The sequence below is a fragment of the Hemibagrus wyckioides genome, linkage group LG25, assembly GCF_019097595.1.
Source record: "Hemibagrus wyckioides isolate EC202008001 linkage group LG25, SWU_Hwy_1.0, whole genome shotgun sequence".
Taxonomy (NCBI): Eukaryota; Metazoa; Chordata; class Actinopteri; order Siluriformes; family Bagridae; genus Hemibagrus; species Hemibagrus wyckioides.
This window is the reverse complement of record NC_080734.1, coordinates 19,924,009-19,935,018: the sequence shown is the minus strand read 5'-3', so window position 1 is coordinate 19,935,018 and position 11,010 is coordinate 19,924,009. Positions and strand designations below refer to the sequence as shown.

The following is an 11,010-nucleotide window of genomic DNA, read 5'->3' as shown; positions in this document are numbered from 1 at the left end:
ATGAGGGACATACATATACACACACACACTCACAAAAAGTAAAAAGTTAAGGATATTTGGCTTTTGGGTGAAATTTATGGAAATGTAAAAAGTTCACGCTACAGTGATATTATATCATGAAAGTAGGGCATTTAAGTAGAAGCATGCAATGGTGATTTCCTCATCTCAAATAATTTATTGAAACAAAAGCCAACAACAGTGTTGGGTATACCACAACAAAAAATGTCAATGTCTCAATAATTTGTCATGTGCCCTTGACCATCAGTTACAGCTTGACAACGACGTCTCATGCTGTTCACAAGTCGACTTATTGTCTGCTGAGGCATGGCATTCCACTCTTCTTGAAGAGCGGCCCTCAGGTCATTGAGGTTCTGGGGTGCAGGGTTACGAGCCTCTACACGGCGACTCAGCTGATCCCAGAGGTTTTCTATGGGATTCAGGTCTGGAAAAAGTGCAGGCCACTGCATTTGAGGTACCCCAGCCTCCAGCAGCCGTTACCTAATGATGTGACCTCAATGACCTGGAGCATTGTCGTCCATGAAGATGAAATTAGGCCTGTGTTGTTCATGCAGGGGCACAATGACTGGATTAATGATGTTATTCAGGTAGTATTGGTTTGTCACTGTACCATTCACAAGATGTAGAGCAGTTCTGTATTGAGTAGACACACCTGCCCAGACTGTAACACCACCACAACAGTGGCTGATGCATAGCGCTCTCCTTGACGTCTCCAACATCATTGGCGGCCATCATTTCTGCTCAACGTGAATCAGCTTTCATCAGAGAACAGCACTGAGGCCCACTGGTCCTTCATCCAGCGTAAATGCTCCCTGGCCTGACGCCTGTACCTAGTGGTGTGGTCAGGTACCCTTGCAGAGCACGCTGATGTGCCTCTCACCTCCCTTAAATGTGCCTGGAGTTGAGTGGCATTCATCATCCGGTTCCGCAGGGCACTGTTCACAATGAAGCGGTCATCAACGTGGGATGTGGCCAAAGGACGTCCACTTCTATGCCTTTCTGTGACTCTTCCAGTCTCTCTGTATCTCTGTCGCAACCTGCTGATGACACTCTGTGACACTCTAAGCTCAGTGGCCACTTCCTTCTGAGAACATCCTGTTTGAAGCCTCACAATGGTGAGGTACTGTTGATCAATGGTTAGGTGTGGTCTTGGTATTTAAACAGTCCTCTTCATCATGCTGTTCACATTTTGACATCATGAGACCAATTCTAATTGAACCAGAACATTTATTGGTGGATTCATGGATCAAACACCAGTTGTGAATTTTGCCGTTAAGCACCTTGTTAGAGAACAGCAAGTTCTGCAGAAAGTACTGAAACACTGAACAGCTGGACATGTGCATTCAAAAGTGTAGAGAAGGTCAAATTAAGTTCACCTGTAAATGTTATAGTGCATTTTAGGTGCATCCTGAAATTTCACCCGAAAGCCAAATATCCTTAACTTTTTATGAGTATCTATCTATCTATCGAGAGGTAGAGAGATTAGATAGATAGACAGATTAGATAGATAGAGATGGATAGATAGATGGAGAGAGAGAGAGATTAGATAGATAGAGACAGGTAGGTAGGGGGATAGACAGAGATAGGGAGAGGTAGGGGGATAGAGAGAGAGAGAGAGAGAGAGTGGTAGGGAGATGGGGAGAGGTGGGGGATGGGGAGAGAGCGATTAGGTAGATAGAGAGAGATAGGGAGGGGGGGTAGGGAGAGAGATTAGGTAGAGAGAGGGGAGGGTAGGTAGGTAGGGAGAGCGGGAGAGGTAGGGGGATAGAGAGAGATTAGATAGAGATGGGTAGGTAGGTAGAGAGATTAGATAGAGACGGGTAGGTAGGGAGAGGGGGAGAGGTAGGGGGATAGAGGGAGAGAGATAGGGAGAGGTAGGGGGATAGAGAGAGAGATTAAGTAGAGAGATAACGAAAGAGTGGTTCATAAATCCCGAATTATATTTGAAATTGCAATACAATTATCATCTTTATTCTGAGCATGGAGTAGCTTTGTAGATTTGATGAATTTAATATCTATTTTGAATTGTTCCTTTTAACACACATCAAAATAGCCTCCCTGGCTGCTCCTATCCTCCTCCTTTTTTTAACAGATCTAGTGATTTTACTGTAGAATTTTAAATAATAGCAATGTAAAATGTCATATTTATGGTGAGATAGAGATGATCACTCTGAACATTGACATTTTAAATCCCTTAACCATTTACAATTTTCTTACAGCAATAAGATAAAGCCAAACGTACTTAAACAAATAAAAAATAACTTACTTTAAACCGTAAGAACTCAGTTTAATCTGCTGCATCAGGTGTTTCAGCAGGAAAAACACCAAAATTTGTAGGATAGTGAAAAACTCCAACAGCAGGGTTAGGAAGGGGTGCTCACAGGCACTTAGAAAAGTGTTAACACAAATCCCTCTAGCTGTTTTCAGTTCCTGGACTGGATTCAGACACCTGTGCTTAATGGTAACTCATTTCTATTATACTTTTTTTTGCTTACAATACAAGGACACACTACCCAGGCATTTGATTAAAAAACCCAACCAAAATCCTTATATAAACAGTATATTGTATTGGCAGTATCATTAGAGCTCTTACCACCATTCCTAGGTCAGTTCTTAAGAGTGGTGTGGTGTGCCCCCCCCCCCAAAAAAATTACATAACTCTTTGTACAGCATAAAAAGGGCGCTGAATGTAACTGAAGCATGTTAAACTTATAAACCATACCAAACGCCACATTAAATTACACTTATATAATACAAAAGTCTAAAAAGTTCCACCATTAAGACGGACATGATTTATTCATTAATTCACATAAAACTCAATTACAAAGTCTGAGTAAAGAGGCAAAATAACCACCCAGTGGTACAAACAAGTTTTATATCAGGAAGAAAAATCTTAACAGCTCAATGTTTAAAACGTAAAAATGAAGGTAAATTATCTATACAAAATGCGTAGTTTATTTTCATTCTTGTTTAAAGGGGTTCAGTTAGGGAGCCGAGGGATAATGACTGTTTTACTTTGGGGGGTCTGTATTTATGCCATATTTCTCCTTGAGAAGTTTCAACTGCTCTTCTTTTTTCTTTGTGTCCATTTTCTGGAAAGCCTGCAAAAGGAGGAGAAAAAGAAAGTTAAGATTTGCACACCTATTACAACCTCAACAAATATCACTGCTCAACAGCAGAAGAAAGAGCAGAGGGCAGAAGCCAGTTTATACTTCATGGGTAAATTCAAACGTACTCTGTTTGCATTGTAGTACAAAACAACCAGGTATCTGTTGCAAACGTTGAATCCGGAAAGGTGGTCACAGGCATTTTTAGCATCAAAGATGTCCTCATAGACTACGTAAGCGGTTCCCCTGGTTTCTGGTGTGTTCCCACTGCAATCACAGAAGTCATGAAAGCCTTTATTGAACTGTTGTATAGTGAAGTCAACATGATAAAACAGACAAAACTTAATGAAGAAAACTAAAATTCTATTGAAAGTTAATAAATCCTGCACACATAGTTACAGCCAATAACTGGTCACGTTACATCAGGAATAACATAAAATATATAACCTTTTTAACAATCAACTTCTGATACTTTTTTTTTTTTTTTTTTTGCTGTGATCAGCTTCAGTTCCCTGTACACTAACTACTAATAATATCAAGGCAAGGTGACTTGAAATTCTAAAATTAGAGAGACTAAATTAGAGAGACTTAATATAAAGGGTTTATATATATATATATATATATACATATATATACATATATATATACATACACACACACACACACCCACTCAAAAGTTTGGGATCACCCAAAATTGTATTGTAAGGAAACACACATGAAATTAGAATTAATGTTTGAAATATTGATTCTGATGGAAATGATGAATGTTTTCTTCAAACTTTGCCTTCATCAAAATAACCACCTTTTGCAGCAATTACAGCCTGGACATTGTAGCGGTCAATTTTTCAAGATAATCTGATGAGATTTCACTCCATGCTTCCTGGAGCATCTCCCACAAGAGGATTGGCTGATGGAGTCTTCCTCTGTAGCTGAAATCAAGCTGAAATATGCAAGTGGTCCCAAACATTTGAGCGGTAGTGTATATATAAAGTGTCCTTGCATTATTAGTGGTAGGGGCAGGGGGACTACTGAAGAACACTATTGACATTTTTAATAACTATGTATTTTGATTAAAACTCTGTCCTGGAATAGACAGTGAACCACAGAAATAGACCCACATGGGAAACAAGTCTCTCACACACTGAGAAAGGCTGAGAAAAACCCAACACAAGCTCCTGAATTACATACACAGCCATTCTAAAGTAACGAATATTGACACAGACAGAATGAACACATTTGCTTCCTGGAGAGAAAATGCCTTTCAGGCAATCGTAAATGACTCCAGTACTCACACTCTAATCTGCCGAATCGGTCCATATTTCCCGAAGATGTCGTACATTTCTTCTGCTGTGATCTTGTACGGCAGGTTGCGTATGTACAGAATCCTGTTCACCTCCGGAGGAAGGCGAATCTGAGGGGAGAAGACAGAAGAAAGAGTCTGAGGTTATTTTGCAGATCAATCAATCCTTAGGAAAATAAAAACCATTAACATTCTCTGGCAGAATGAAAGTCTTCATTAATGAGTGTGGAGTAATGATCTCGGTCACAGAGGCAGTCTGTCTCACAGCTTGGGGTTCTGTTCTCCTAATCCAGAGACTTTCAGCGCTGCTAATACAATAAATTAACAAACTTCCCCGAAGACCTGAACTTATAAAGATGTTGGCTTTGTAAACTGACTTTCTTAAAAGAACAGTTATTCCTCCTTTACTTTCAGTTAGTAGCCCATGTCTCTCACATCAATTATTTGAAAGTCAAGCATTTTTATGGCTAGCTAACAAGCTAACAGCCTCGCTACACTCTTTACATAAACCGGAAATCCTCAAACAGTTCTCAAAATAAAAACCTTTACGGATTAAACTCTACTTACATTCGCTCGTTTAGCTGCTTGCATCGCCATGGCTAGAACTCTTTCTCAAAAAAACACCTTTAACGTTTAATAAAAATAAAAAGCTTTAACACGCAGCAGTTGTTTTCAACAGCCGCCCGCTTACGCAGTTTGTTACGTCGTGTGGCGCACAATAATGACGTATGTCCACAAGCACGCCAGTGATTTCCGGAATCGTTACAAGCACCGGGCGAGGCTCACAATTACTTATTATTATTATTATTATTATTATTATTATTATTATTATTATTATTATTAATAATAATAATAATATTTGTGCGTCTGATTTCATTCATTAGTGTTTTGTGGAACTCGTGTTATGTATTTATTTTTGTTATGTAATATTTGTTTGTATGTGGGGCAACACACATCAGCTGTTGAAAAAAATTAAAAAATCCCCATTTAACATAAATTTAATTGAAATACGCATTAACTCTGTGGAGTGAACATATCTCTACTTTACAGACGACATAAGCCGATGTTCCAGTGTGTTGTTTATTTAGTGTTTCTTATTTTTTTAATTAATTTATTTAAATTATTATTTTTTTTATTTTCATTGTTGTCTGATTGTGTTGCCCCACTTAGCGCCACAGAATTATTATCCTGACATCTAGTGGTCACTAGTGGGAATTACAACAACTACTAATCGAGGCCTGTTGTAGCAGGAATCACGCTGGAGGAGGAGCAGAAGACGGGTATTGGCAGGGTCCTGGTTCTCCCATTCACTGACCTACGTAGTTTAATAGTAATAAAGCGGATTAACTTTATAATTCTATTTTTTTAAAACGTGGTCGATCTATACTGTGCATGTTTCATGTGTACTCAAGTCAATCCGTATATAAAGTTATTATTATTATTACTACTACTACATTAAATTAATATTTAGCACAATACATAAAAAGAGATGGCCTTATTATAACAACTAGAAGGGGGTCTTAATGGTAGTACACAGATCATACAAAAAGTTTAAAGTTTGATGACAATTCCAAAATAAATGAAGAGTTGTTTCATAACAAGCACAGGGAGAACATGCAAACTCCAGACAGAAAGGCCCCTGCCTGTTCAAACCCGGGATTCAAACCCAGGACCTTCTTGCTGTGAGGCAACAGTGCTGACCACTAAGCTACCATGCTGCCCCACAAAACAAAAATTTTTTAAATTAAAGACATTTTCAATGTTAGTATTGTATGAGTTTTACATTAATTTAATAAATAGTGATGAGAAAAGTAATACTATTCTAAAACTCCTAGATGATTAACTGTTTTCAGACCAGTCCTTCACACCCAGTGTAGTATGTTCCCTGAAACAGCTGTATTTTACTGATTAAGTGTCGGATTGACAGGCATATTGAGTGAAACCTTTATAGAAAACTGGAAGTCATGATGCAAACAGGTTGTAAGGTTTAGTTTTTGACTGATCAGGGTACTAATAACAGTACCCATGGTACGTCTATGTGCCTTGCAACTATGATAAAGAATTCTCCGTCTTTGTACCAAGAATGATCAACGTCATTATATTTCTTACAATACTGAATTCATGTTTTCAAATATTTTATGTTTTTAAATACTATAGGGCAAGTAACAAAGTTAAAAAGTTTATTTGTGGTCCCATTTTGTTAATCAGACAAGCATAAAAGATTTATTAGCACATTTTTGGTTAATGTTTATTTAGTGCAATTTGGTAATACTTAATGTGTATATGTTTGTGTTAAATGCAAAGCCTTTGTGTCTGCTTCTGATGTGGCTGGGGGAAGAGAGAGATGACTAGGTGCCCTTGAGAAACTCTAAATACACAGCAATTACCAAGGAAAACCTGAGACCCGTGGTCTCTCACAGACACACCAAACCTTTATTAGAAATAGAAATAGCCTTTATTTGTCACATATACATTACAGCACAGTGAAATTCTTTCTTCACATATCCCATCCTTGGAGGTTGGGGTCAGAACACAGGGTCAGCCATGATACAGCACCCTGGAGAAGAGAGGATTAAAGACCTTGCTCAAGGGCTCAACAGTGGCAACTTGTGACCAACACCCTGTAAGCCATGTACACAGTTATTATTGGTCTTATCATGATAATATAATGTTAAATTAGGCTTACATTATTTTTCTACCTAAAATGGAATGCACAATCATTTACATCTGTGTTTGGGATATTTTGGTAAACTTTCACGGACGTTAAACAAAAAAAACATTCATAACACAAACACACTCTAAGACATCTCCAACTGTCTGTGTTTGATATAGTACCAAGAAAGCACCATATGGTTACACAGAGTAGTACATTATTCCATGTGTCTTTTTATTCCATTGGATCTTGATTCGTGGTAATGGGTGCAATGGTGCTGGCAGATTCAACAGCTGATATTCACGTCATGCTGCACACCACATACGAACAGCACTGCGAATGCCCAGGCAGTAGAAATGAGCCATGACATGATTTAGTGTTTTGTCATGTCCTAAGTGCCCAGCCATTAGCTTACGATAAGTCGCCTGGAATAACAATTCATGACTGTTTCTTGACAATTACAACTGTGTTGTTTCTTCTTTGGTTTTAATACCCTGCACCACTGGATATATATCTTTAGTAATTGAAAAGTATGGGTAGGAAAGCATCAAGTTTGTCTGTATTCACTGACCATCAATTACTTTCACTTGCTTGAGAGTTCAGTCATGCGACTGCTCCGGGGAACATCCCCAGAGAGGATTCCTTGGAGAGAAAAGTGGACAGAGTCCTCCCCCCTCCTAACTAAATTGGGACTCACCAGCACCTTGACAACATTTTTGAATCTGAATTGAATAATGATGGCCACTAAAGGGCATTCAGGAATATCCTTATGCAAACACTTTACCTTCACCCAATGCATCACACTGAAGCAAGCTTTGGTGAATTAAGATCTAATTACAGCCTGAATACCCCAAATGGTGATGTGTATCCCTTTGAACACTGACCAGTATGCGGCAAGTCCCAGCTTGATCAGGTGGCCCATGGCGCATCAGCGATCCAAACCAGTGCTCCCACCTCCACTTATCTTGGGAGTGCCGGCTTCCCTACCATGACAGCAGACCAGTCCAAGCCTCATTTCTACCTCTGTAATGCCAGAATCATGTGCCTGTGGGGGACAAGAAAACAGCTAGGCATAAGCCTCATACAGGACAGTGAGGAGTCTGCTTACAGGCAAGAGGTTGCGCAGCTGGCTGTCTGGTGTAGTCTTAACAACCTGGGGCTCAACATGCTCAAAACAGTGGAGATAGTGGACTTCAGGTCCTGAGCAATGGTGGGGCCCAGGAACCTGAATGACTCCACTGTTCTTGCAGTGCTGTTTATGATTGTGAGTGGAGGGAGTGCAGGGGTGTTCCTCCTGAAGTGGGACACTCACATTGACGCCATTGTCAAAAAGGCCCAAAAAAGATTGTGCTATGTTCAACCTGCCACAGGAGCTGTTAAAACAGTTCTACTTAGCAGTCATTGAGAGAGAGAGAGAGAGAGAGAGAGAGAAAAAGAGAGAATTACCTTCCATAAGTTGTAACTTTAATTGGTTTTGACAGCTCAGGTTAAAGGTCATATGATTAATATGTCATTAAAAAAGTAAAAAGTTATCAAAAAGGTCAATGGTTAATGACTCCGGAAGTAAAACCCCCCACTCATCTTTATACATGGTGGTCAGAGTGGCCGAGTGGATTTCTGGCTAAAATGCTGTGGAGGGCTAAACTTGTTACTTTAACTGGATTTACAGCCACACACACAAAGAGGCACGCGGACTCTGGAGGTAAAACACTCCCACTCCTCTTTAAACATTGCGGCCAACAGAGTGGCCACATGGATTTCCGGTTAAATGCTGTGGAGGTGTCGCAGTTCTTCATAAGCTAGGCGCCACACAAAAACCCAGACAAATTCAACTCATTTGAAGTTCTTTATACTAACCTAACTTATGTAGCCACAAATAAGTTCACAAAGCCGATTCCACTAATTGTTATTTACAGACCCCCCAGGGCCATATTCTGAATTGCTCAGTGAATTTGCAGATTTAATTTCAAACCTTGTTGTTTCTTTAGACAAAGCATTAATAGGAGGAGACTTCAACATTCATTTTGACTTTGACAAGAACCTCTGAGACCAGCAGTTGTATCCATCTTAGATTCATTAGGTGTTAATCAAAATGTAATAGGACCTACTCATAATGGAGGTCACACTGTTTTCTATATTTAAGCCAAATGTTACAATAAGATCCAGTCACTCTTCCACAGTCAGAAGCTCTCTCAGATCACTATCTTGTTTCATTTAAAATGTGTCAGACACAAGATGCACAATTTGCCACGTTACCATATCAAGCGTACATTTACGTCTGCTACTGCAGAAAGATTTACCAGTAGTCTCCCAGAATCATCATGCATGATTGGTTCGCTGTCTGATTGCATTGATTACCTGGAGTCAATGTTTCGCAACACTGTAGCTCCACTTAAAAGGAAAACAATTAAAGAGAAGAAACTAGCACCCTGGTACAACGACCACACACAAGCTTTAAAACAATCAGCTAGGAAAATAGAATGTAAATGGCATCAAACTAAATTGGCAGTATCTTTTAGCCTGGAAGGAAAGCCTTCTGAGATACAAAAATTCTTTTAGTACTGCTAGATCAGCGCATCTCTGCCCTAATCAAAGAAACAACCCCAAATTTTTATGTAGTACTGTAGCAAAACTAACTAGGAGTAAAACCACTGTAGAAAAGTGAACATCTATATGCAGCAGCAATGACCATGATTTCTTTATGAAAAAAATTGACATCAGGCAAACAAATCCAGGCTATTAACTTAAAACCAAATTATTTGATAGATAATCCTTTAGATAATATAACTTTCTGATCAGAGCTTAGAATGCTTTACTCCACTTCAAGAGCCTGATCTAATTTCACTAATTTCTTCTTCAGAACTTTCAACCTACATTCTAGATCCTTTACCCATGTCTTTCCTTAAACAGATATTACCAGTAGCTACCGAACCCCTTCTAAAAATCATTAATTCTTCCCTTAGTACTGGCTATGTGCCTAAATCTTTTAAGCTAGCAGTTATCAAACCCCTGATTAAAAAACCGGACCTCGACCCGTGTCCAATATCAAACCTGCCCTTTATCTCCAAGATCCTAAAAAGGCTGTAGCACAGCAGTTACATTTATACCTGCATAGAAATAACATTTATGAAATGTATCAGTCAGGATTTAGAGCTCATCATAGCACAGAGACAGCACTGGTTAAAGTGGTCAATGACCTGTTACTGGCTTCTGATCAGGGTTGTGTCTCCATACTGGTGTTACTTGATCGTAGTGCAGCTTTTGACACCATTGAACACACTATTCTACTTGATAGGCTAGAACATGTTGGTGTTAAACAGCCCTCTCCTGGCTCAGGTCTTATTTGACAGTTATCAGTTTGTAGATCTAGACGGTGACTTCTCTATGCATACTAAGGTTATGTTCAATGTTCCACAAGGTTCTGTTTTAGGCCCACTGCTTTTCTCCCTATATATGCTACCTCTTGGTGCAATTATTTGTAAACATGGTATTAGCTTCCACTGTTATGCCGACAACACACAGCTATATGTTTCAGCTAAGTTATTTAGTTCTAGTTATTTAGTTACTTATTTATCTATTTATCTCCTTTCTCTGTTTATCTTCTTTTGTAAAGCTGGGACTGTCAAAACCAGGGGTGTCCAATCTTATCCAGAAAGGGCCAGTGTGGGTGCAGGTTTTCATTCCAACCAAGCAGAAGCTATACCTGATTCCAACTGGCCAATCAGTAGATCTTTGCTTTCAGTAGACTCGGGTATAGCTTCTGCGCAGTTGGAATGAAAATCCACACCCACGCCGGCCCTTTGTGGATAAGATTGGACACCCCTGGTTTTGACAGTCCCACATGCACACAATTTAAAAACACACTCCCACCATTTTTCCCTTGAAATTCTTTGTTTCTACATGTGAAATATTGGTGATTCTTTGAACTCATC

General features: G+C 39.3%; 1 protein-coding gene across 1 annotated transcript; it reads right to left on the bottom strand.

Annotated features, from left to right (window-relative positions):
- Positions 1–2,795: 2,795 nt before the first annotated feature.
- On the bottom strand, positions 2,796–5,146 carry sf3b6 (splicing factor 3b, subunit 6). The gene is made up of 4 exons (XM_058378559.1): positions 4,993–5,146; positions 4,418–4,536; positions 3,254–3,392; positions 2,796–3,119 (listed from the first exon to the last, which is right to left on the bottom strand). The coding sequence occupies exons 1-4, from the start codon at positions 5,020–5,022 to the stop codon at positions 3,030–3,032; spliced, it is 378 nt and encodes a 125-aa protein (XP_058234542.1). The 5' UTR covers positions 5,023–5,146; the 3' UTR covers positions 2,796–3,029.
- Between the last annotated feature and the right edge of the window lie 5,864 nt (positions 5,147–11,010).

What these genes read in the sequence shown, in the direction of transcription:
- sf3b6 (XM_058378559.1), bottom strand. Translation starts at nt 5,022, where the DNA reads ATGGCGATGCAAGCAGCTAAACGAGCGAAT. An exon ending in AAGCAGCTAAACGAGCGAAT is followed by an intron (nt 4,537 to 4,992) that starts GTAAGTAGAGTT and finishes TTCTCCCCTCAG; the next exon opens with ATTCGCCTTCCTCCGGAGGT. An exon ending in TGTACTACAATGCAAACAGA is followed by an intron (nt 3,120 to 3,253) that starts GTACGTTTGAAT and finishes CTCCTTTTGCAG; the next exon opens with GCTTTCCAGAAAATGGACAC.